Source organism: Staurois parvus, unplaced genomic scaffold (genome assembly GCF_062004578.1).
Source record: "Staurois parvus isolate SC_StPar_1 unplaced genomic scaffold, SC_StPar_1.0 ptg000108l, whole genome shotgun sequence".
Classification (NCBI taxonomy): domain Eukaryota; kingdom Metazoa; phylum Chordata; class Amphibia; order Anura; family Ranidae; genus Staurois; species Staurois parvus.
This window is the reverse complement of record NW_028317904.1, coordinates 3,463,339-3,491,301: the sequence shown is the minus strand read 5'-3', so window position 1 is coordinate 3,491,301 and position 27,963 is coordinate 3,463,339. Positions and strand designations below refer to the sequence as shown.

Sequence of the window (27,963 nt, the reverse complement as noted above, 5' to 3'; positions counted from 1 at the left end):
TTGTTGGGCTGTTATATTTAGGCCATGTGTTTTATTTTTGCAGGAGTTTGCAGCTCTCACTAAAGAGTTGAATCTGTGTCGCGAGCAGCTTCTTGAGCGAGAGGAAGAGATTGCTGAGCTAAAGGCAGAGAGGAACAACACTCGGGTAAGTGAGGAATGGCAGAGTGGTTTTTTTGGGACAATTAGATTCAGTGTTTTGTATGGGCAAGGTTTGAAAGGTGGGGGGCAGTCTTGGCAGTATGGAGGAGGTCACATTTTGTCCTCTTTCCCTTACACTTACCTATTACCATCTATAGTATTTATCTGCAAGCTTTAAATCTCATTATCTGAAGTAAATTTAATCTAACGTTTATTTACAGAAACAGTCAAATTTTAAACTTTTTAAAAAAAAACTTTGTACTGTAAGATTATGTAAGGTTCTGCTGTAGAAATAAAGATCCTATGCAGTGGATTTAAAAATAAATTAGTTTATTATGAGTGGAAGTCTTGACGTACTGAAATTACTGAAAGAGAATGGGTATACATGAGGCTGATCCTGTGTCACAGGTTGCCATATAGAAATATTGACATCCGACATAAAATGTACCTTGTAGTCAAAGATTAAATATTTATATTTAAATGGACACTAAACACTATTTTTATTTTCTAAAAATAAGCCATAGACATCTACTATTTAATGACTCTGTAGTCTTATGTTTCATTAAATTGTTTCTTAGTGTGTTTTTCTACCTCCTTGTAACATCCTCCATGAGCTCCTGAATCTCTCTTTTTCCCCTTGATTCCATTTGTTTGAAACAAGCAGTGTCCATTAGTTGTGGTCATGTGCACTGCTCCATAAACACTACAAGTCTCTTATTATATAGTTCTTAGTCTCGAAAGTGAGCAAGAGAGGGCTGTTTCCTTCCCACATACAGTGGGACCATGGATATACAATATAGTCAGCCTCCAACAGAAAGTCAGATCACACCAGAAAAAAAACAAAGGAATTTAGAGGAGGGTGAGAGCAATAGAAGATACTTTTTTGAGTTGAGAATAGATACTTGAATAGAATTGTTTTTAAAACCAGAGTTTAGTGAACATTTATTATATTGTTAAAAGGGTTCTTTGGTCAGTTCTGCAAAAATTAATAACTATCTTTTACTAAACAGACACTCACCTGTCCAGCGTTCCAGCACTGTCCTCACCTGGGCTGGCCTCTTCACCAGTCTTTGGTCCCTGGCATGTTAACTTTGGGCTTCCGGCTGTGACTCCTTGCGGCTTCACACCCGGCTGCCCACTGCTCATGCATGTGCCACACTGCGCTTTTTGAATAGTCCGGCAGCCTTCTGGGACCTGTGACGTGTCCCAGAATAATACCGGCAAGGAGGGGGAAGAGAACCTCTGCTTGGACCACCTATGCAATCTGAAGAATAGCGGCAATGGGTACCTATAACAAGTAGGTACTCGCTCCCCTCCCAAAAAATTATATGTGCCAAATATGTCAGAGAAAGGGGGGACAAGGAGAAAGAGAGGAACTTTTCTAGGTGAAGTTTCGCTTTAACTTTCAAAGCAAAAGTCCTGCCTAACTTTTGTTAGCCAGAAATACCTTTTTTGTGAACCTATACTCTATATTTATAAGAACCTATTTAGCTTGTATTTCAACCATCAATGAATTGTGAAACAGTTGGATGAATGCAACCTTCCTCTACCAAGTTTATTGATACTGTAAAATACACTGAAGTGTAGGTGGTGGATTGGTAGTTTTTTTTCGTTTTTGTTTGTTTAAAATGTATCTGGTTTAAACGGCATTTGAAAATATTGATATGTCTCTGGTCAGTATTAGATTTAATTTTGGTGTATTGGTGCCTATTTTAGAAGATTATGCTAAGAACAGTACATTGCAATGTAATGAAAGACACTTTTCAAAAATAAAAGTAGCCAATGAAGTCTGTTCCCATAGTTGTGTCCACCCAACCCAAAACACATGCAGACAAAACAGATCTGGACAGGCCTTATTGCATGTGTGGAGAAATGGTTTTTCAGAAAAGTACTAGGTTCACACTAATGTGAGTGTGGGAATGTGTGTAAATCGCAAACATTATCGCACCCACAGCCACCTGCAGGCAAAAAGTGCTGCTCTTTAGCAGACACATGGGGGTGCCATTGATTCTTAATAGCACCCCCATGTATCTGAAATGCAGCATGTTTTTGGGTGCAAGAAACCACATGGTTTCAGTGTGCTACAATTTTGAAAAAGGTGCAAAGACCGTGTTCCTACGTTTTCTGCAGGTACAGCAGACCATTCAAATGAATGGGCTTCTGTGCCTGCGCAAACACAGAATGCAAGAAATATCTAGATGTGAACTTAGCCTTACTTTTAAATGATATCAAGCAGCGGTTTCTGTTTTTAATGGAGCTAACATCCTGAAAGTGCTTCGATTTTTTTGCTGTTTCAGGCACATTCTTCCCCCCTAGGGCAGACATTTTGCCCCCATTCACACTTGAGCACTAAGCCACTCGACCAGATATTCAGTGCTGAAAATGGTACATGCTCACTATACTGTTTTTGTGCGCTCCTTGCAAGCAGTTGCCACCCCCAGTAGTCTAGCTGAAAATAGAAAAAGTGGAAGAAGAAGGATCGGAGTGTTCCATCAGCAGGCAAAGTGATGGCGACAGTCTTCTGGGAGTCTTCTGGCACACCCTTGGAATCCCAGAAGACTTGACCCTGTCCCTGAGAACATAAGCTGGCCATAAATGGATCATAATTTGGCTGGTTCCTCCTGGGCAGGGTGGTTTTACAGAAGGCAATTTGACCACTAAGTCACTCGACCAGATATTCAGTGCTGAAAATGGTACATGCTCACTATACTGTTTTTGTGTGTTCCTTGCAAACAGTTGCCACCCCCTGTAGTCTAGCTGAAAATAGAAAAAGTGGAAGAAGAAGGCTCGGAGTGTTCCATCAGCAGGCAAAGTGATGGCGACAGTCTTCTGGGAGTCTTCTGGCACACCCTTAGAATCCCAAAAGACTGACCCTGTCCCTGGAGACATAAGCTGGCCATAAATGGATCATATTTTGGCTGGTTCCTGCTGGGCAGGGTGGTTTTACAGAAGGCGATCTACTGATCAACTTCTGTACAACCACCCTGTTGGCAGCACTGGTCAGTGTATTCTAATCATAGGGATGTCTGCCCTTCTTCAGAATTAAATAGCTTAGCAGGGAGGATTCTCCCATCCACCCTGAGTGTATGGATGGGGGAATCGAGTTTATTTTTTTTGTTCAACCAACTCCTTTATGTCCAGCCTTACTTTCCATGGCTGTATGCAAGCCAGATGTCATTTTGGGAGCTTACTTTGTGCATTTTGTGCACTTTTCAAACTCTGGTTTCCTTGTAGCAGTGTGAATAGGGCTAATCTGAGGTAATCAGCTAAGGTGGAGCATCACACACACACACTGCCCTTTGTATTATTTGGAAGCAGATTGTACCTATCTCCCTTCTGCTAGCTGTTTGCTACACCTGCATTGATGTTTAGTCACCTGTAACTACAGTCCTGCTGTAGACCTTCTGGTTTTGAGTTTAAAGTGGTATTAATGCAGGTCATAGACGGCTCGAAAACCGGGCGTTTTTTTTCGTACTATAAACAAAAAATTGGTCGTTTGTAAACCGACGTAACCACCAATGATTACGAAAATCGGACGACCAAGTCATAAAAATCAACCCCAGGATAGGGAGGAGGGTTAGATACCCTTTGGACTGTTGAGATAAGTTAGTGAAGAGACTGATAGATGATAAGAACTAATAAAGAACAGACAGCAATAGACACAGATTGATTGTATTGCACAATTGGAAGGGACAGACAGAAGAAATGCAGCAGCTGCAAACAGTTGTGTGTCTGTATTTGTCACATGCTGTAAAATACAGTTCTATTTGTAAATGTTTTCACACAATTTCAGAACTGGCAAGTTTTTCCGATTGGATTCATAGGGGTTGATTTAGGTTATTGATTCTGGGGTTCATTAAGGTTTGGCCTACTTCTGTTATTCTGAACAATCTTGACGTTTGTAAACTTTGTGATGATCCTCCTGAATTCTGTGACATATATTCACTGTGCTCTGTGTGTAGGCATGGCTGTGTTACAGAGTTTACAGAGTCTACCTTCTGGACTACAGAAAATGGAGTTTCAGAAGACAGAGTCAGTACAGGAATCACTGGCAGGCAGCAAGGTACCATGGGATATGTAGTCCTTAGAAATTTAAATTAATCTGCAGAGGAAAAGCTGCAAAGCATGCAGAGATCCAGGAAATTGTGGAAAGAGATGGCCAGTAGACAGACGGCACTCACAACATGAAAGGACTTTTTTAAGTAAAGTTATATTGGTTGTCAAAAATACCTATAATTTGTATTGCTATTACAATGTTGATGCTAAACAATGAAAGTGTATGCTATGACCATATAATTCCTTTAAAACATTGATCTGTATTAGTTTCAAAGCGTTCATCTGATCCTTGTGTCATACCATGCCTGACAAAGGGGTCCTGCGAGGCTCCTAGATGTTGCACTCTTCTGCTGTGATGTGATCATCCTGAAAAAAACATTTGAATGCTATTTGAAGATCCCTGGTGTGCTGGCAGTATTGATTAACTGCCTCCTGAATCTTTATTTTAGGGGCTGAGTTCTTTAAAATGCTCCTTTATTATCTTTTTGTTGCTTTTTTGGAATTTTTCCTGCATAATGTGGTGCTGTCACTTGAAATATTCTAACCGTGGTTGGTCTGCGTGGGAATCATTGTCACTGTCAGTTAGTGCTTCAGTATCATTTCTCTCCCTAACTCAAAGAATTGCTTGGATGTCTGTAGGAATTGCATAACAGTCTCTCTACTCTCTACCAGTTTATCCAGCATATCATTAACTATCTTCATGTAATGGTGGCAGGTTTTGCCTTTTGATATACTCTATTCTGGTGGTTTAATAAACCAGAAGATATCAGTCAGGTCAACAAGTGTCATTTGAGTTAAAGATCGATTCATTTCATCTTTTACACTTACCACATTTTTATTTAAATGTAAAGCTTCTGGCATCAAAATAGTTAATTGAGCATATATTCGCCAAGAAAAACCTTGTGCCTGCTTTATTCCTTGTTTCTGTTCCCATCTGCAGACAGGCTGTCTCCTCTCTGGCACTATAATGGGAATTGCACAAGCTTTCTTTCACTTACACTGGGGAATTCATAAAAAGCATTGTAGATACTCTTTAGACACCCTTTATTCTCCGCTGGACAAATGTTCGTGTGGGCGATAGATTCATGTACCTGTAATATGTGCTGGGAAGCTGTCATTAAAGCAGTATTAAACCCAAAAGCAATCATTTGTTACATTGCAGCTTACCAATTCTTAGATGTGATGGCTGCATTAGTTTCCTTATTAGGCTTTCTTTCTTCTATTTTCATCTGGTGATCCAGCCAGTAAAAGTCTGCTGTTTTTCAAAAGAAAAGCTCTCTTGCAGTAACAGGGTTGAGACAAACCATTGGAAGTGGTGCTTAACCACTTTCCCCGTTCCTGACTAGGACATTTTTTGCAATTTGGCACTGTGTTACTTTAACTGACAATTGCATGGTCATGCGATGCTGTATATAAATTAAGTGTATGTCCTTTTTTTCCCCACAAATAGACCTTTCTTTTGGTGGTATTTGATCACGCCTGCAGTTTTTACTTTTTGCTTTATAAACAAAAAAAGACTGACAGTTTAAAAAAAAAAAAAAAACTTTTTGATAAAATACATCCCAATAAGTGTATATTGATTAGCTTGCGCAAAAGTTATATCGTCTAAAAACTATGGGACATACTGGGATAGTAACATTTTAAAAATGTATTTTCTATACTAGTAATGGCGGCAATCAGCAACTTATAGCGGGACTGCAATATTGCAGCGGACATTTTTACACTAACTGACACTTTGCGGGAACCAGTGACACCAATACAGTGATCACTGCTAAACATATGCACTGATCACTGTACTAATGACACTGGTTTGGAAGGGGGTAACATCTAGGGCAATCAAAGGGTTAAATGTGTCCCTAGCTATGTGCTTGGTATACACTAGGTGGTGCTTGTACTAAGGGAAGTGAAGGATCGTATTCCCAGCTTTGCAGAGACACATGGTCCTTCACTTCCCCACCTGTCAGCACAGAGCTATTCCTTGTTTACATAGGCAGAGCTCTGTTCTTTGTCCTGCCCCAACAATCAGTGGATGCCGGTGAGCATCCGTTCACCGGGACTCACAGATCGGCTTCTATTGTGAGTGTTCACAGCAGAAATGAGCTGCCGCCGGTACACATGTGCCCCCTGTGGCAGGGGTACAGGAGGGCTGCCCTGTAGCAGTAAAACTGCTACAGGGTGGTCTTAAAGTAGTTAAATGATCAGCTTTCTTTCTTTCTTTCTTTCTTTGTCTTTCTTTCTTTAAAACCTTTATCCTAAAAGGAAAAAACTGCTGTAACTGTTTAAAAGTATTAGCTGGAATTCAGCTTCAGTTTGTTACTGGATTTAAATCTGCTAGTACATCTTCCTTCCCCTCCCACAAGACGGACAATGCTGCTGTGCAAATCTGCCCCTAAAAAAGAAAACTAATACAGCCACTGTGTCTAATGATTGGTAAGATGCAATATAATTTATTTTTGGTTTAGGGTTTAATACTGCTTTAATGTCACAGCTTCCTGCACAAGGTTTGTGTGCTGCTAGGATGCTGGCATCTGTGCCCTAAACACCCGTCTGGCAGCTTGATGTTGCTAAATTACTGGTTGTTAGGACATCAGCAGATATACCGGCCGAGATTCATGTATCTGGATCATGTTTACTGATGTCCTATCAACCAGTGATTCATCCCTGGCTCCCTTCAGTTGCCAGCTGGAAAAGTTCCTGGCCAACAGCTGAAAGTAAACAAATGGGTCATGGCCATCTTTGTATGTCAGCCATCATACAAGCCCCTTAGTGTCAGCCAGGAAATCTCCCAGCTGGTAACTGAATGGGGCCAGGGATGCCAGCAGACATGTTCCCAACAGGTACATAAATCTTGTTTGGTGGGTGTTTCTGCTGATGTCCTAATAACCAGTATCTCATATCCATATATGCATTAAACTCATTCTAACATAATTTTTATTATAATAGCAAACATGTTATACTTACCTGCTATGTGCAGTGGTTCTGCACAGAGCAGCTCTGATCTTCTTCTGTTTTGCCCCCCCCCTCCGCTGGTCCTGGCCCCTCCCTCCTGCTGAGTGCCCTCATAGCAAGCCACTTGCTATGGGGGCACTTGTGTGGGCTTGCTCCTGGGCCAGCTCTGTATGTCTGTAGGATAGTGGGTGGATTCTGTGGCCAATAGTAAGCTGTCTTTTGGTTAAGGATTCACTAACTGTCTGCTGTCTATCACAAGAGCAATGGACCCGATGGGTAACTAATGTGTATGAATTCCCATCAGGCTCCACACCTCCAGATACAAAACTCCCTGCCACTTTTCTGTCTGACAGGTGCTGCAGCAAAGATGAAGCACAGCTGCACTGAGGGTGGCGTGTCCATGAGGATGCTGTAGTCTCAGTGAGCCTTCAAACCCAATGTGTGCCCCAGATTCATGTACCTGTCTACAACAGAATCTGTTGCCTGCATTGACATTTGTCGTGTGGAGGAACGTCAGGGTTTGAATGTATGGATGCTCAGCCTTTAGAAGAGCAAGAGCCACTTAAAGTGGAAAAGCGCGATTTAATTAATTTTTAATATTCAAAGCAAACTCATCCATCCATCCATGTCCCCATAATTTATTTTGCTGTGAAATCACTTATAACCCCTCCCCAGCATTTCTGGCCATGCGTAAGATCAAATGACCCATGTAGCAGTTACTCCCTGGAATCCATCTGCCCTTAGCTTAGGCATGCACATAGGAGGGTGTGCTTAGCTGAGAAAATCCCTCCTCCCCTCCTAAAGACTCCTGGGATGTATGACATCATTTTCCTAGGCATGGAAACTAGGAAGTAACTAAATAAATGTAAAAAACTGTTTAAAACAAGTAAATGTGATATACAGTACCACTTTAAGTGATACAATCACGAGCCACAATTAAATTAAATAGTTCAGAATTTTCAATAATTTTGAATAGCACAATGAACATTTACCTTCTGCAGCCGCTGAATACCAGCAGGAGGGAGAGGAGAAGACAGTTTTCAGAAGTTTCACTAGGAACGTGGAGATAAATGCATATGCCGCCCTCACCACCCCCCCTGTCCAAGTGTAAAACGGAATATGACAGGGAGGCCACAAGGACCACCTGTAGCATGGGTGTGGGTCACCATTGCAACCCCTGACGCAACACCAGTGGTTGGGAGTTATGGTGGTAAAAACATGTCTTAACTATGGAGTTTTACCACCAAAATGTAAACGTGTCCTTACTGTGCTGAGCCCCCTATAAAGCTGCTTTCATACTGATGCACTGCGGTTTAACTGCACCACTGGTGCAGCGCAGTGCTCCTGCGGGTTAGCTGTGCTTTGCCATAGACTTCTACTGTATTTTATCATGCGGGTGTGGTGCACTTTCTGAAAGTGCACCAAAACTCCTTCATTCAGTTTGAGGTGGAGGGCCACATCAGAGGGCTCCGAGGGCCACAGGTTGAGCACCCCTGTTCTAAAGAGTATCTAGACACTCTTTATTAATTCTCTTGACTGTGATAGAGGTGGGTTAAATTAGGGGGCTTCAATGAGGATTAGCTGAAGTGAAATGGAGAACACATCAGTTTGAGGGAACAGGGGTTTTGATTGAATAAATAATACTATAGTATGCAAAACGTGCATAAACTGTGCAGGTATAGCATAGTATAAGTTTGAAAAATGAAAATCCAAATGATGAAGTGCAAGTCCCCAAATGTAATCTGTGTGCTAGGAACATGCTCCCAGCACACTGCTAAGCTGACAGCTCATGGTCATGACTTCTGTGAGTGCCAATCACAGCAGTCAAATGATCTGTAATCTGCTCTGCCTCCCGGCATTAAAGCTCGCTTAAGGGGCTACTAGTAGCCATCAGGAAGGAGTTAAAAAAGGAAACGTGAATATTATTATTAACATTATAAACATGTTTTAGAAGACGACACTATTTCATGGACATCTAGTAACAATTCAGGTTATGAAAATCATTATCTGCTACATTCTGTAAAACAGAAATGTTGCATTATTTATCAAAGTTCCAACGTTAGAATGTGAATCTTTATTAAAGGCTTTAAAATTATAATAAGGAACTTCAGATTGTATTTTTTTTTTTTTTATTCAAATATTTATTAAATTTTCACATTTATAATTACATATAAAAAGAGAAAGGAAAAAAAAAAAAGAAAAAAAAACAGGGGAACATGAAAGAAGAGCATAATGCATTTCATCTACATTCTCATATAATATTTTTACTCTTATTTTCTTTCTGTTACCTCCTTTTTCTTCCTTTCCCTTCCCTCTACCCTTATGCCCTACCCCATCCCTCCTCCCTCCCACTCTGCATTTTTCTCTTACTTCCATCTATATAAAATTAAGAATCTTCTCCTGGCATTTCTTCATATATATTCCTATGGTGTACAAAATCTTCCCATTTTTCCCATCTCCTGTTATATATCTCCATCTTATCTTCCTGGGTATAGTATAGTTTCTCCATCCTACTAATCTGATTTACTCTTTCTACCCAATCCTTCTCTTTCGGAACTTCCAAGCTATGCCAGAATTTGGGTATCAACCCCTTCGCTGCGTTCACAAAGTACCATATACCCGAGTTTTTATATTTATTCACTGGTAAATCTGTTTTATGTAGTAAACACACTTGTGGGTCTAATCCTATCTTTATTCCTGAGATTTTCTCAATTAAGTTGACTGTTATCTTCCAAAAATTTTGTATCCTTGGGCACTCCCACCAGATGTGAAACCATGTACCAATCTTTCCACAACCACGCCAACACTCTTGTGTTTTCTCTATATCTATTTTGTGCTCTAGAATTGGTGTAATGTGCCATCTTACTAAACTTTTATAGTTTACCTCCACCTCTCTCATACTAGTGTTCTCGTGCGTGAGTCTATATATCTTCCTCTGTTTATCCTCATCTATCTCCACTCCTAAATCCCTTTCCCATTTTTCTATATAGCTTGGTTTTAATTCCGTAGCTAACTCGGTAAGAATTTTATAAATTTTTGCCGTGCCCCGTTTTCCGTCTCCCCGTGATTCCAGCAACCTCTCAAACATGTTCCACTCCTTTCTCCCTCTTATGGGTTTCGGAAGACTCTCAACAAAGTGATTTAATTGGTGATATTTCCACTCATCAATCTTAATAAAAAGTTCCCTTCCACTCTTTTTTAAGTCTTTCAATGTTTTCAACTTCTTTCCGTCCATAATATCCCTTAGTTGAATGTCTTCCTTTTTAATCCATTTTCCCATACTCCCTTCAATACCTGGTGGGAAGTATTCTATATTCCTTAGTGACATTAATTGTGAATTAAAATCCCAGTGCATATACTTGTGTAAATTATCCCAAACCCTTAAAACGTTCAATGTAAACACGCTCGTGGTTTCTTTTAAACCTCTATATTGTGTTGGTGCCCATATGTTTCTACTCAGGTCAACTCCGCTCAAGTCATTCTCTATCTTTACCCATCTTTTCCCCCTTTTATTGTGTGTCCAATCATAAATTCTTGCTAAAACTACAGCATTATAGTATCTCCCAAAGTCTGGCACTCCCAGTCCCCCTCTCTCTTTTCGTCTACTTATCAAATCATACGATATTCTAGGTTTTTTATTTTTCCATATAAATTTTGTTATCATCCTTTTAATTTCTTTAAAAAATGCTTCTGGGAGTTTTATTGGGATCATTTGATATTTATACAAAACTTTGGGTACAATTATCATTTTTATCAGATTTATTCGTCCTAACCAGGAGGGGATTCCTCCTCCCAATTTCTTCAGTTCCTCCTTAATCTCGTTTAAAAGGGAAATATAATTTAATTTATACAATTTTGAATATGAAGCAGAAAGTTTGACTCCTAAATATTTTATCTCTCTATCTCTCCATGTAAAAGGGAATTCTTTTTTTATCTTTTCTTTCTCACCATTCGGGAGATTTATATTCAAGATCTCAGTTTTTGTCAGGTTGATTTTTAGGTTTGATATTTCTCCATATTCCTTTAAGCTTTTCATTAAATTCGGGAGTGTTATCCTAGGATTACCCACATAGAACAACAGATCGTCTGCAAAAGCTGCCACCTTATGTTCCGTTTCCCCTATTTGTATTCCCTTTATATCTGCATTCCTCCTAATTGTTTCTAGTAAGGGTTCCAATGTTAACACATACAACAAAGGGGACAGTGGACATCCCTGTCTAGTGCCATTTGACATCCTTATAGGTGCCGATTTTTCACCATTGACCAAAATAACCGCGGATGGCATTTTATACAATTTTCCTATCCATTCCCTCATTCTACTACCTACCCCCATGATCTCTAGGGTGTCCATCATAAAGCTCCAGTTTACTCTATCAAAAGCTTTTTCAGCGTCGATCGAGAGAATCACTGCCGGGGTTTTCCCTTTCTTAGCTTTCTGGATCAACAACAGAGTTCTAATTCCGTTATCTCTACCCTCCCTCCCTGACACAAAGCCAACCTGATCTCCCTGGATCCATTCTGGCATTAAGTCTTTGATCCTATTTGCTAAGACCTTCGCATATAACTTTGTATCTACATTTAGGAGTGCAATTGGCCTATAACTTGAACATTGAGTAGGATCCTTCCCTTCCTTGTGTATAAGTGTTACATAAGCTTGTAGGGATTCCTGTCTAATCTCCATTTCTCCCCCCAGGGCATTCATATATTCCTTCAACTTTGGTATCAATAGTTCACTATATTTTTTATAGTACCTCACGGTGTATCCGTCTGGGCCAGGACTTTTCCCCACCTTAGTGTCTTTTAGTGCTATTTTTATTTCCTCCTGTGTGATTTCTAATTCCAGGGATTTCAATAGATCTTTATCTATCCTTGGTAGTTCTGCATTTTTTAGATATGCCTTTCTTTTTTCTCTGTTCTCATTTTCACTATTATTTACTAAGTTTTGAGACTTAATATTATACAACTTATTGTAATACTCCTCAAACACCTTCCCAATCTGAGCCAGAGTGAGTGAGCCATTTCTCCCTTGGGGTTTCTTATTTTTTCTATGTAATTTCTAGTTTTCTTTTTTCTCAGGGCCTTCATTATATATTTTCCTGGACGATCTCCCCATCTGTACCTCTCCACTGCAACTTTATTAAGTACTCTCCTCATCTCTTCTTCCATTAATATCTCCAATTCTTTCTTCTTTCCTGTTATCTTCTGTCTTATCTCACATGTTATTCTGTTTTTATGGATCTGTTCCAGGTCATTTATATCTTTTAAGAGCCCTGTCATTTTCTTACTCCTTTCTCTTTTCTTTTTTGCTCCTAACGCAATCAATATACCCCTAATATATACCTTATGGGACTCTCAGACAGTGGCCATTGAAACATCTCCTGTTTCATTCTCCTGAAAATATCTTTCCATTTCCCGTCTGATCTGCTGATCGATCTCTTGATCTAATAGAAGGGCCTCGTTTAATCTCCATCCCACCCCCCTTGTCAGTTGTCTCCCCCATCTCACCTTCATTATAACTGGGGCATGGTCTGAGAGAGTCATTGTCTCTATTTGTACTTTGGCCACCCTCTCGATAAGTTGATGTTCTACCATTATATAGTCCAGTCTTGAATAAATCTCGTGTGCATTAGAGAAGAAAGTATAGTCTTTTTCCTTTCCATGCATTATCCTCCATATATCCACTAGTTGCCCTTCATATATCTCCTTCTTCAAAGTCTTCATAGACCTACCTCCCTCTCGTTGCACACGAGATGTTGTATCCATCTGTGGATCTAGACATAAATTCAAGTCTCCCGCCATTATCAGTCTTCCCTTTTTAAAGTCCCTCAATTTTCTTAATATCCCTTTCAGGTATACCTCCGGTCTCTTATTTGGGCAATAAATATTCGCCACTGTACACTCTATTTCCTGTAATCTGCCCCTCAGAAACAAGAATCTCCCCTCAGGATCTGTCTCTCTCTCTTCCACCTCCCACCTTACGTTTTTAGCGAACCCAATTGCCACCCCTTTGGCTCTCTTAATTGGGGAGTCTGCATAAAACCATGTTGGATAGTTTCTAGTATTTAATTTGATATTTGACTTAATCTCAAAATGCGTCTCCTGTAAAAAAACTACCGAGGCTTCTCTGTGTTGTAACTCCTTAAATAGCTTAAATCTCTTCCCAGGACTATTCAACCCTTTTACATTATATGTTATAAATTTTATATCTTCCATAATTCTTGAGTACATCTCGTCCCTATGCAGAGTATTTTTAAAACCTTCCCCCTATACCATCTTTTACCTCCCCCCCCCCCCCCCCCTACCCTCCCTCTTCACCTCCCCCCTCCCCTGCCCCTCCCTCCTCCCTCCCCCCTCGAACCCCCCCCTCCCATCAGGCCTATTTTTTACCATCTAATCCTTTGTGAGCTTACTGTCACATTTGGATCTTGGCCCTGAGGTTGAACTCTAACCCTGTACGGTTCACCGTCCCTCCATTTCCCTCAATGTTCCCCTTTCTATCCCTTCTTTATTCTTTCTTCTAATTTGCTGCCATTGCTCTTTTCCCTCGACGTTTTCCCCTCCCTCAACCTCCCAACCTGGAACCTCTACTTTTTGAATGTTAAGTTTGTCAAAAAAGTCTCTCAAATCCTCAGGAAATCTCAGGTATGCAGTAACTCCATTCTTCCATCCGATTAGACACATTGAGCCGCTCCATCTATACTGTATGTTTTGTTTTTTCATCTGTTCTATTAAGGGTCTCAGTGATCTCTTTCTCCATAATGTCTCAGGTGTCAAGTCTGCAAAGATTTGTATATTTTTCCCTTCATACTCAATATTATATCTTCCTTTTGTCTTCTTCCATATTTCTTCTCTCTCTCCAATTTTATTAAATTGAACCACTACATCTCTCGGTCTCTCTTCCGCCCGATCTCGTTGGGCCTTTCCTGATCTATATATATTGTCCAATATGCATGTCTCTGTTCTAGGTCTACCCATAATGGAGTTTAAGATTTTTTGTATCGTCTCTCTTAATTCTTTATCTTGTATAAGCTCCGGAATTCCTTTTATCCTGAGATTTTTTTTCCTGTGTATGTTACCTTGTATCTCCAGTTTATATCCCAGTTTTTTTTGTTCTTGCCTAATCTCTAGTATCTGATTATTCAGTTCAGAAAGAGTTTGAGCATGTTTATTGATTTTTTCTTCTGTATCTTCTACTCTAGTCAAGAGATGTCCCAGATCTTTCCGAATAATTCCCATTTCCTGTTTAATTGATTTTTCCAAATTTTTAAACATTTCCGCCATTTCCTTTTTATTTGGGATTTGTAGTTCTCCTTCATTTTCCTTTGACTCTATTTCTCCTGATATTTGTTGATTATTATCCATTTCTACTGGAGATCTGGCGCTTTTATCCATACTGTTCTCCATTATACTTTTTTCACCTGCCCCCTGAGTTCTTTCTGGGGTCACATTACCTTGAGATGTAAATTTTCTAATTGTTCCTGATTGGGCGTGTTTAGGGGCATTCCCTTTACTATTTTTGCTCTTCATATTTTTAACTGTATCCGAGTTCTCTTTTTAAACTTTAAGATATATACTGATAATAAGTCCTTTAGGTAAATTCTACTTTCTTCAAGCTATTTGGTGGTTCCCCCTTTTTCTCTATATATATTTCTTCTGCCACACCAAGAAGCTATCCATAAACAGATTTAATATATAATCCAGATAGTCTCACTCACCCTCCTTCCCGCTGCTTCGTTCCAGTGAGGCTGTCAGCATTCTGGTGTGGCTCTGCTCCTTTTCCCTTCAGCTCAGGAGGGGAGGGGGGGGAGAGGGGTTAGAAGAGGGAGGGGGGGGAGAGGTGAAGGGGGGGTTTTCCGAGGCTCTTTTCTTCTCTCTCTCTCCGTTTCTCTCGTGGGTACCGACGGTCATGTAAATCTCTCTGCCCGAGCGGCTTCAGTTTCAAAGGAAGCCAGCCGTTTCTCTCTCCCTCCTCTTCTGTTGGGTCGGAAAGCCGGGGTCTCCCTCTGCTTCAGGAAGCCGGCCGGCTTCTCCGTCTCCCAGTACTGCCCTTCGGCGGGTCACGTGACCACCTCCCGTCACCCGCACTCCCAGCAGTCAGAGGTGAGAGATTCCCAGCCGTCTCACCGTCCAGAACTCCCGCAGCTCCGTCTCCTCCACTTCACTCTCAGGACCCCCCCTCTGCCGTAAGATCTCAGGCGGGGAGTTTAGCAGCTTCCATGGGGAACGTCAAGGGAAGGAGGGCGGTTATCCTGCGGAGAGCGCTCACATCGCTCTCTCTCACACCGCCACGATTAGGCTCCTCCTACTCCAGTCCTTCTAGCACCTCCCCTCGCCAGGACAAGGCTCCATATCAGGACTTGCACTGCTCTGACTTTCCTGGTCTGTGCTGTTGTTCCAGGGGAGTGACACTGGCTCAGCACAGCCAGGCAGCGAGAATGTTCCTAAAGTCTGCTGTATGAAGTTGTATTTCTCCCAAGGAAGGCTCTCTGCTGGATCGCACCGCCTTCCACAATTCAGATTGTATTAAGCTGGAAATAAAAGCGTAACTAAGCCCTGGTTCATACCAGTGTGACTTGTCACTTCAAAGTCGCAGCCAATGTATGTCTAGGACCCAGTTCCAATAGCTGTGACTCAAGTCGCAACGACTTTAAAAAAAGTTCCTACACTACTTTTGTACAATTTGTTTGTGACTTGCATTGAGCTGTATGACTGAAGTGACCTGAAGTGGCAGCAAGTCTCACAGAATAGTCGGATGGTAAAGTCACACCACGTTAAAGTCTCATTGGCATGAACAGGGGTTAAACTCCATCAACAAAAATAATATATTGCAGCTTACCAGTCTTTAGATGTGGGGAGTGCATTTTTTTTCTGGCTTTTTCCTTCCCTTTATATTCAGTTGGTGATTCTGCCAGTAACACACTTTGAGTCCTAACATGACAATACTCTCCTGCTTTGGAACAACAGAAATGGGACAGGACTTTTGAGAACTCACCAATATCCTCATGCACATAGGCAATGTCTTGTGGTCCTCAGAACAGTGCTACATGATTATTAGCTGACAAAATTCAGGATTAACAGGTACGGTGCCTTGAAAAAGTATTCATGCTTCTTGAAATTTTCCACATTTTATGTTACAACCAAAAATGTAAATTTTTTTTATTGGGATTTTATATGATAGACCAACAAAAAGTGGCACATAATTGTGAAGTGGAAGGAAAATGATAAATTGTTTTCAAACTTTTTTTACAAATAAATAGGTGAAAAGTGTGGCTTGCATTTGCATTCAGCCACTCAATACTTTGTAGAACCACCTTTCACTGCAATTACAGCTGCAAGTCTTTTTGGGACTGTCTACCAGCTTTTCAGATCTAGAGAGTGACATTTTTGCCCATTCTTTTTTGCAAAGTAGCTCAAGCTCTGTCAGATTGGATGGAGAGCGTCTGTGAACAGCAATTTTCAAGTCTTAGCACAGATTCTCAATTAGATTTAGGTCTAGACTTTGACTGGGCCATTCTAACACATGAATATGCTTTGATCTAAACCATTCCATTGTAGCTCTGGCTGTATGTTTAGGGTCGTTGTCCTGCTGGAAGGTGAACCTCCGACCCGGTCTCAAGTCTTTTGCAGACTTTAACAGGTTTTATTTTAAGATTGCCCTGTATTTGGCTCCATCCATCTTCCCATCAACTCGGACCAGCTTTGCTATCCCTGCTGAAGAAAATCAACCCCACAACATAATGCTGCCACCACCATGTTTCACGGTGGAGATGGTGTGTTTAGGGTGATGTACCGTGTTAGTTTTACGCCACACATAGCATTTTAGGCCAAAAAGTTGGTCTCATCTGACTAGAGCACCTTCTTCCACATGTTTGCTGTGTCCCCCACATGGCTTCTCACAAACTGCAAACAGGGCTTATTATAGCTTTCTTTCAACAATTCCTTTCTTCTTGCCACTCTTCTATAAAGGCCAGATTTGTGGAGTGAATGACTAATAGTTGTCCTGTGGACAGATTCTCCCACCTGAGCTGTGGATCTCTGCAGCTCCTCCAGAGTTACCATGGGCCTCTTGGCTGCTTCTCTGATTAATGCTTTCCTTGCACGGCCTGTCAGTTTAGGTGGATGACCATGTCTTGGTGGGTTTGCAGTTGTGCCATACTTTTTCCATTTTCGGATGATGATGGATTGAACAATGCTCCATGAGATGTTCAAAACTTGGGATTTTTTTTTATAACCAACGCTGCTCTAAATTTATTCACAACTTTATCCCTGACCTGTCTGGTGTGTTCCTTGGCCTTCATGATGCTGTTTGTTCACTAGTGTTCTCTAACAAACCTCTGAGGGCTTCACAGAACATCTGTATTTATACTGAGATTACATTACGCACAAGTGGACTCTATTTACTAATTAGGTGATTTCTGAAGGCAATTGGTTCCACTAGCTTTTAGTTATCAGAGTAAATGGGACTGAATACAAATGCATGCCACACTTTTCAGATATTTATTTGTAAAAAAATTGAAAACCATTTATAATTTTCCTTCCACTTCACAATTATGTGCCACTTTCTGTTGGTCTATCACATAAGTTCCCAATAAAATACATTTACGTTTTTGGTTGTAACATGACAAAATGTGGAAATTTTCAAGGGGTATGAATACTTTTTCAAGGCACTGTATTTTGTGCACTTATCAAACAAATGTAACAAAATACTTCCAATGGCATTTTTAACGGGCTAAAAAGAAGAAACATGAACAGTTAATTGTTAGGGTTTACATACACTTTAAAGTGATAATAAACCCTTACATAAGCCTACTGAAGTGACCAGCCTCAGTTGATACACAGTGATGAATTAAATCCTACTAGAAAAGCTACGCCTGCTTTTCTGCCACCTTCCCTGCTTTCCAAAGTACACAGATCAGACAGTATTTCTCAGCTTCCAGGAGGCAGGGGGTGGAGATCTGATGCCAGATAATTCACAGCACAGTGCTGAGAGGACACCCCTCAGGGTAGGGGGTAGGGATGGTCCGTCTCCAAAGGTTGCCTGGTGTCAGGAAAGACTGTCAGAAGTGATCCATGCAGACGCCATAAGGAAGGAGAGAGCAGGCAGGATCTACATTAAGTGCTATGGATCAAGGCAAGCACACACTATATGAGGATATTCTTTGCTCATTTTCATTTTGGAGGTGTACAATCACTTTGGGTTAAATTCAGTAATAAGTTATTAGATATGTGTTTGTCCATATGCTGCTTTGCATTTCTTTATTGATAATAAGTTGTAAGGTCCTTAAACACATGAAAAGCATATACAGTCTGCCATTTTGGGAAGCCTGCTTCAAAGATCTCATATTCTACATACCACATATAATATTAAGCCCTCCATCTCCACACATACATGTTATCATGTATTTTGCATGCTAACGTGTTAACGTGATAAGGCGGCTTATTCATTTAGAATGTGCTACCAATGCATATAATATAATCACAAAGTGCACATGATAATTGAAAATTCATAATAAACCAAAATAAAAAATAGATGCCTAATTCTGATCAAAAAATTATCAATAAATAAATAAGTGTGTTATTAAATTATTTAAAAAATCATGCAGTGTATGAACGAATCAAAAATTTTAAATAACTTCACAAAATGAACAAATTACCAGTGTTGATAAATAACTAAAATCATAAAGTTCATTTTATGTTAAACTATTCCCAGAGATTCCCAAAATGATGGCGTAAAACCAATCTCGTAATCCAGTATGACTCTGTTCTGTATGTGTTCAGCCACCTCAGTGAACACAGGCATCTTACCTCTAAATAATAGGAGGTCATGTGGGCATGTTTTATCAATGATTAGTGCTTTCCAGCGCTCTCCAGCTATAGCGTCTATCATACTTGCTCATATAAATGATCACATGTTACTACCAAAGGGGGAAGATAAAATAACCTACATCATGATTTTAATATTATAAAGCTTTGTTTATTAAAACACAATAGGGTACTCACAATGTAGCAATCGTAACAAACAAGGAACAGCACCTCTGCACACTGATCAGTTTACCAATTATAAATGCGCTGGACTATCACACTTGAAAAATTAGATGTATACGTTCTGCCAAAGCAGCCTGTATATAATGTAGAAAAACTGTGTTTAGAAAATCTCCATGTCATAGTAAATTACAAGCAAAGCAAAACAATGTTCAGCAAAGAAGTCATTATCCATCTAAGGGGCTAAGTTGGGTCAATTGGTATATTTTGCAAGTGTAAAGTTAATTTGCCTCTCTCACATTGAAATACTATTATGGATGTCTCATTGGGGTATCATTTCTTAGTGGGGGTTGGGGTGGGTTTAGACCATTTATATATTCATACAATTATGCTATGGCGACACCTCACTGGTTTTGGTATCTACTCTCCTCCTAGTGGGAACTTTAGTTGTGCATGCTTGAGGAGGCAAATGTTTTGTATTTTTTGCCCTACTGTGTGTTACTGTTTTTCTGCTGTTGGCAGTTTTTATTGTACTGATGTCTATACCTTATGTCAAACTTAATAAAAAGAATTTTGCAAAAAAAAAAAAAAAAAGAAGGAAATCAGTATCCATCAAAAGAACAAGCTGAAATATAATAATAATACTGTATAACATATACATTACTGTGCAGAAGTCTCAAGCAGGTGTGAAAATTGCTGTAAACTAAGAATGCTTTCAGAAATAGAAATGTTAATAGTTTATTTTTATCAATTGACAAAATAGAAAGTAAATGAATAAAAGAGAAATACAAATCAAATTAATATTTGGTGTGATCACCCTTTGCCTTCAAAACAGCATCAGTTCTTCAATTCCTCCAAGTACATTTGCACACAGTTTTTGAAGGAACTTGGTAGGTAGGTTGTTCCAAACATCTTGGAGAACTAACCCTAGATGTTGGCTGCCTCAAATCCTTCTGTCTCTTTATGTAATCCCAGACAGACTCCATGATGTTGAGATCAGGATTCTTTGGGAGCCAAACCATCACTTCCAGGATTCCTTGTTCTTCTCTACACCAAAAGTAGTTCTTAATGACATTGGCTGTATGTTTGGAGTTGTTGTCCTGCTGCAGAATAAATGAAGGGCTAATCACACACTTCTCAGATGGTATGGCATGATGGATAAGTATCTGCCTGTATTTCTCAGCATTGAAGACACCATTGAGCTTGGCCAAATCTCCAACTCGGTAGCAAAGTGACTCAGAGTTCAGAGGTCATTAGTAAAGTGATGCAGAGTTCAAAGGTCAGTATTCAGTGATGCAGAGTTCAGAGGTCAGTCATAAGTGATAACAAAGGCAGAATTCAGAGGTAAGTAGTAAGTGATGCAGAGATCAAAGGTCAGTAGTAAATAACGTAGAGGGCATAGTTGAGAGGTCAGAAATAAAGCAATACAGAGTTCAAAGGTCAGAAGTAAAAGCAATGCAGAGTTCAGAGGTCATCAGTAAGTGATGCAGATATCAGAGGTCAGTAGATAGTAATGCAAAGGTCTAGAGGTCGGTAGCAAAGTAACAGAGAGTTTAGAGGTCATTAGCTAGTGCCACAGAGTTCAGAGCTCATTATTAAAGTGATGCAGAGTTCAAAGGTCAGTAGTAAGTGACATAGAGGCCAGTAGTAAGTGACACATGGGGCAAAGATTAGTAGTAAGTGATGCAGATGTTAGTAGTAATGATGCAAAGGTCAGTAGTAATGCAGAGTATAGGGGGCCAGCAGTAAGTAACGAAGATTCAGAGGTCAGCAATATGTAACACAGAGTGCAAGGGTCAGTAGTAAGTTCAGAGGTCAATAATATGTAACACAAACTGCAGGGGTCAGTAGGAAGTGATGCACCATTCAGGGGTTAGCAGTAAGTAAAGCAAAGTGTAGCAACTAGTATAAAAGCGGAGTAAGAGTATGAAGCACTACAGATACCAGCATGTCCTCCCCTCTGTCCGCCTCTATTACTGACAGCTTGCATAATAAAGTTATTTAGCTCCTATGAAATTTTTCACCCAAGTCACCCAGTGTAACTCACCAGCACAAGTAGCTATCCAGCTGGTGAAAATAAATTAGGAGGGTGAATGTGGGGGATCTTCAAACAAAGTCACAGCAGGGACTGGGGAGATAATACAGACCCACCCCTCCCCTCTCTCCCCCTCCAGGCACAGGCAGCAAGTAGGGAAAATGTTGCCAGGTAGATTATTATGACCTACAGTACCTTAAATTAAGGGCCAGTTTACAATTGCATTGATTAGTAACACACATTAAAGCACTAACCACTAACGTGGATTTTTTATGTGATTTTAATGCTTTTGTAATGTTTTTGAAGTTTTAATGAAGCTTGCCAAATGCCGTGTGTGTGTTGGTTTTCTATTTGTTTTAAAGGGGCTCAGTAGAAGCCCAGCTCGGTAGTGCCACAGCTCAGTAATATCACCGCTCAGCAGCATCCCCGTTCAGCAGATCCCCCGCTTAGTAGTACCCCCAGCTCTGATAAACCCCTTCTCAATAGTACCCCCAGCTCTGCTGATCCCCTGCCCAGTAGTAAGTCCCAGCTCTGCCCCACTTGGTAGTAACTCCCAGGTCTGCTAAGTCTTTGGTTTGCTGATCCTACTCTTTCTCCGGTCCCTGCTCACCTCCCACTATATTGCTCCCATGCTGCGCACCACTTCTGACAGATGCTAGTTTCTTTTGCTCTGGTCCTCCAGGTCTGCTGATGCTCGGCTTTTCAGTCCTCTATCTTCAGTAACCGCTCACCTCCCACTATATTGCTCCCATGCTGCACACCACATGTGACATCTGCTAGTTTCTCCTGCTTCAGTCCCCCCAGCTCTGCTAATCCTCTGCTTCTCAGTCCACTCTGTCTGATCCTATTAGTCAAACTTAGACTGTAATGATTTAGTTGATTCATATAGCGGCCCTTTCACACTGATGCCTTTTTGTGCAGCTCAGGGTCCTTTCATACTGATGTAAAAGAAAATCCAAATTTGGGGTTGTTCCCTCAACAGGAATAGTAGGCATATCTTCTGACATGGGGCATAATTCTGGTGATCCTGGTGACAACCAGACATTCCCTCACTTTAGAGGGACTTTCTCTTATATTTTGTTATGGCTGTTAGGGGACACAGATGGCAAAAATAAACTTTACAGGGGTTAGAACCGTCCTTTTAACCCTGGTTCACATCGGTGTGACTTGTCATGCGATTTGACAGATCCAAATCACATGACAAGTCGCACCCTATTATCGGCAGTGAAACCGTTCAAATTGGTGGACTCTGACTTTGCGGTGCTGCACTGAAGTGAAAAAAATGTTCCTGCACATTTTTTGGGTGATTTCAGGTGCGGCTTACATAGATATCTGTGCATGAAGTTGCACAGATGTCAGGCAAGTTGCACCTGAAATCACACTGATCTGCGGCTTTGAAATCGTGCAACTTCAAGTGGACAGACCATTTGGATCTGTTGTGGATTTTAAGCGGAACCCCATGCCAAAATTTAAATAAAAACTACATGAGGTCCCCCAAAATCCATACTAGACCCTTATCCAAGCATGCAGCCCAGCAGGTCAGGAAAGAGGGGGACGAGCACGCGCCCCCCTGCCAAGTATACCAGGCCACATGCATTCAACATTTTGATGGGGACTTTTACCCACAACCCTTGGTGGTGGTACAGAATTGTTGGACTGTAGTCACCAGGTGGTACCGTGGTACAATGAATTGTTCTGAGTGCTAGATTTGTAGGTAGTGGATAATGGACTTTATAGGTACGTACACAACTTCATATGGCAATATTAAAACAATATAATTTTATTAACATAAATGTAAAAACAATTGATACATAAAGTTTTAGATACTGAATTTGTGGACTGTGATGTGATACCTCCCAAAATTATACAATAGAGACATCCAATAACGATAGTGTTGTCGAGGGTACCCAAGCTCAATTCTGGTGTGCTCTACATGTTTCACAATAAGAATCTCTTCTTCAAGAGCTAGTATATAGTATTAAAAACAATTAGTGAATTATACAATAGAACATACTCACTCCTGGAGTGGGAGATGGCTCCATAGGCTGCGTGCAGGGCCGGTCAGCAAAGTGCATGCGGGGATGCACAGTGAGAGTGGTCCCCAAAGGCTAGAGTGTATGCTAATGGTTCAACAACAGTGCCTTCCAAGCAGTCAGCGGGGTCCCAGGAAAAGGGTCTTGTATCAGGCAGCCCATAAGAAGAAAGAATATAAATATAATCTTCTGTATATCATCATTCGATTTGCATGGTATACATAAATCCTTACATAGGGTCAAAATGGGTTACAGCCACCAATAATGAACACACTCCATGATGACTCTGGGGACTGCATGACAGCCCATTATAGCAGTGAGGCTTTAACTCTAGCAACAATATTAGAGTACAAGGACTAGGGCTTAAAATTTGGAGTTTAAACCTACTAGCCAAGCACAAACCTTACTCTCCACCAGTTGCTCCACCCAACCTTGCCCAGGTCCGCCCAAACCGGCACGTCCCCCAACCCAACCCCACCCCAGCCCTGCCCCCCAACCACGCCCCCTTATGCTTATGAAATTACCTCGTGTCCCTCAAGGCGGTATAGAGCGGGCCTCGTGTCCCTCAAGACGGCGGAGAGCGGGCCTCATGTCCCCCAAGGCAGTGCAGAGCGGACCTCGTGTCCCCAAAGGTGGTGGAAAGTGAGCCTCGTGTCCCCCAAGGCGGTGGAGAACGGGCCTCGTGTCCCCCAATGTGGTGGAAAGCGGGCCTCGTGTCCCCCAAGGCGGTGCAGAGTGGGTCTCGTGTCCCCCAAGGCGGTGCAGAGTGGGTCTCGTGTCCCCCAAGGCGGTGTAGAATGGGCCTCATGTCCCCCAAGGCGGTGTAGAGTGGGCCTCGTGTCCCCCAAGGCAGTGGAGAGCGAGCCCCGTGTCCCCCAAGGCAGTGTAGAGCAGGCCTCGTGTCCCCCAAGGCGGTGTAGAGTAGGCCCCTTGTCCCCCAAGGCGGTGGAGAGCGGGCCTCGTGTCCCCCAAGGCGGTGGAGAGCGGGCCTCGTGTCCCCCAAGGCGGTGGAGAGCGGGCCTCGTGTCCCCCAAGGCGGTGGAGAGTGGGCCTCTCCTCATGTCCCTCTCGGCGGCAAAAAAGAAACCAGAAGTCGGCTTCACAACGAGGCTTGGAGCGCAAGCGGAATGCAAATCGATCCCCGGGGCCTGGGGATCGCATTGCAAGCCACCTGTTCCATTGCAAGCCACCCACTTTATCTGTGCTCGCCACAAAGGGATTTCCCCTCGCATTTGATGAGCGGGCAAGCGGAAATTTTAAGCCCTGGACTAGATTATTGGTGGTTGTTACCCATTTTGACCCTATGTAAGGATTTATGTGTACCATGCAAATCAGCTGATGATAGCCAGAAGATTATGTTTATATTCTTTCTTCTTTTGGGCTGTCTGATACAAGAACCTGTTCCTGGACCCCGCTGGTGTGTTTTTTTCCCCTAATTTATAAATATTGGCAATTCTTTTGTTTAAATTCTGCTGTCAGCGGGAAACCCCACTGACATTATATGAGTCATGGTTGTTAGGGACATGGCGGCCGCCTGCTCCTTAACAACCATAATATTTACTGCTTGTTAAGGACACTGGCAGCTGCCGGGTCCTTAACCTGTTAAATTCATATACGTACACTAACTATCACATGCCTGGACCACTGATGAACTCCTTCCCGCCGGCTGCACGCATATATGCTGCTTCTCTGCCGGTGGGCCTTAACGCTGAGAAGCCGCATATATGCGTATTCAATGTGGCTCAAAGAAAAACAGAACTTTGCCAAAAGCGTGCACCATGCACTGTTACCAATAGGTAACGGAAAGCTCCCAATTTCTACTTGCGATCGGGAGCTTTCCGATCATGTGACTGCTGTGACAGCCAATCACGGCGGTCATATGATCACAAATCCAGCCCCTCCTCCTGGCATCTGAAACCCCTTAAAAGGCTGGGAGGCACCGGCACTATGGGGTTAATTACTGCATGCATTTATTTATTTCCTTATGTGAATTGAGTTTAACGCTGGTTTATGTGGTATTTACCTAGCATAGCTACCGCAAAATGGCATAGTGAATTGAAAATTACAGGATCGCATGAGATTTTTGGTAAAATGTGTCCGGACATCTAAATACCACATGTGATCTGCTTTATTGAATGGAGCCCACTATCTTTTCTTGGGTAATGTACAAGTATAACCTGATCACTACTGCTCTGAGGTTTTTGAATGTTCTTTCCTTTAATGGGCAGGTAATTGTATTTTTATAAGCACATAAGTAGTGTTTTAATGTGCCTCAGCCTGTGTGCTTGCAAATTCTAATATATTAAGAAAATATTCACGAAAATCTGAGGCTGAAAAAAAAAAAAAGCATTGTCATGATTTCAACAAATTAGAAAACAGAAATAGCCATAAGAAAGGGTTGCTGTTCATGCAGGAGAAGAAAGGGATATTATAACCCAGTTTATCTAGAGCGCTTGACTCTCTACTCTGATTATATCTTTACGAATCAAGGACCCGTGTAATATATGCTGTGTTCTCTTCTCTAAGGTCGGAAGGTTTATATAAACGCACTTTATGCTTTTGCATGCCATGAAGTAATGCTGCCTCAAAATCGAGGACACGTAGGAAGTGACTGTCACAGTAAATACAGATGACAATGTGCCACAGGCAATATGAGATGTCTGGAAGGCACTGGGTATGTTGTCATTGTAAAATTGTCTCTGTGAAAGCTTATCAAACAACCAGACAGGAAGATTACACTAAGTGATCAGAGAGTGCAGTATAACAAGATATAGATATTTGATGCCACTGGCTTTTGATAAACACTAGATCTTTTGGTGTCAATGTGCCATACTGAGGCTCTAAAGCAGTGGGGGATCAACTTTCTTGTTTTAGGGGCCTCAAGTGCGGCCCCCAACATCAACAGAGGGCTGCATATACAATTCAGTGAATATTCAGTGACACCAAATTAAAAAAGAAGAAAAAAGCGCCACTTACAAAAAACACCAAAGTGTCAGCAGCATATCCCACCCAAAATAAATTTTGGCAACAATAATCCAAATTAAAAGGTATGCGCTAATAACAAACTTATACAAAAGTGTATGTCATCATCCCAAAAACATTAGTGTTTTAAATAAATTAGAGTGTCCAAACATAAATTAGTGTCCAAAAAAATATACAGTCATGGCCGAAATTGTTGGCACCCTTGATATTTTTCCTGAAAATCAAGTATTTCACACAAAAAAGGTATTGCATTAACACATGTTTTGCTATACACATGTTTATTCCCTTTGTATGTATTGGAACAAATATAAAACAGAGGCAGAAAAGCAAATATGACATAATGTCACACAAAACCCCAAAAATGGGCTGGACAAAAGTATTGGCACCCTTAACTTAATATTTGGTTGCACACCCTTTGGAAAACATAACTGAAATCAGTCGCTTCCTATAACCATCAATAAGCTTCTGACACCTCTCACCCGGAATTTTGGACCACTCTTCCTTTGCAAACAGCTCCAGGTCTCTCTTATTGGAAGGACACCTTTTCCCAACAGCAATTTTAAGATCTCTCCACAGGTGTTCAATGGGATTTAGATCTGGGCTCATTGCTGGCCACTTCAGAACTCTCCAGCGCTTCTTTGCCATCCATTTCTGAGTGCTTTTTGACGTATGTTTGAGGTCATTGTCCTGCTGGAAGACCCAGGATCTTGGACGCAAACCCAGCTTTCTGACACTGGGCCCTACAGTGCGACCCAAAATCCTTTGGTAATCCTCAGATTTCATGATGCCTTGCACACAGTCAAGGCACCCAGTGCCAGAGGCAGCAAAACAACCCCAAAACATCATTGAACCTCCACCATATTTTACCGTAGGTACTGTGTTTTGTTCTTTGTAGGCCTCATTCCGTTTTCGGTAAACAGTAGAATGATGTGCTTTACCGAAAAGCTCTATCTTGGTCTCATCTGTCCACAAGACGTTTTCCCAGAAGGCTTTTGGCTTACTCAAGTACATTTTGGCAAACTGTAGTCTTGCTTTTTTATGTCTCTGTGTCAGCAGTGGGGTCCTCCTGGGTCTCCTGCCATAGCGTTTCATTTCATTTAAATGTCGACGGATAGTTCGCGCTGACACTGATGCTCCCTGAGCCTGCAGGACAGCTTGAATGTCTTTGGAACATGTTTGGGGCTGCTTATCCACCATCCGGACTATTCTGCGTTGCAATCTTTCATCAATTTTCCTCATCCGTCCACGACCAGGGAGATTAGCTACAGTGCCATGGGTTGCAAACTTCTTGATAATGTTGCGCACTGTGGACAAAGGCAAATCTAGTTCTCTGGAGATGGACTTGTAACCTTGAGATTGTTGATATTTTGCCACAATTTTGGTTCTCAGGTCCTCAGACAGTTCTCGTCTCCTCTTTCTGTTGTCCATGCTTAGTGTGGCACAGACAGACACACAATGCAAAGGTTAAGTGAACGTCTCTCCTTTTTATCTGCTTTCAGGTGTGATTTCTATATTGCCCACACCTGTTACTTGCCCCAGGTGAGTTTACAGGAGCATCACATGCTTGTAACATTCTTATTTATCCGCAGTTGTGAAAGGGTGCCAATACTTTTGTCCAGCCCATTTTTGGAGGTTTGTGTGACATTATGTCGAATTTGCTTTCTTTCCTCCCTTTTTTTGTTTTGTCCCAATACACACAAAGGGAATAAACATGTGTATAGCAAAACATGTGTTAATGCAATACGTTTCGTGAGAAATACATGATTTCCTGGAGAAATATCAAGGGTG

At 41.4% G+C, this 27,963-nt stretch overlaps 1 protein-coding gene across 2 annotated transcripts in view; it reads left to right on the top strand.

Moving 5' to 3' along the window:
• PPFIA3 (PPFI scaffold protein A3) overlaps window positions 1–27,963 on the top strand; it is a 460,187-nt gene that overhangs the window by 155,494 nt on the left and 276,730 nt on the right. For both annotated transcript variants that reach the window (XM_089671605.1, XM_089671604.1), the window contains exon 3: window positions 44–145. In XM_089671605.1, coding sequence (XP_089527731.1) covers window positions 44–145 — 102 coding nt within the window. The remainder of the gene's footprint in view (window positions 1–43; window positions 146–27,963) is intronic.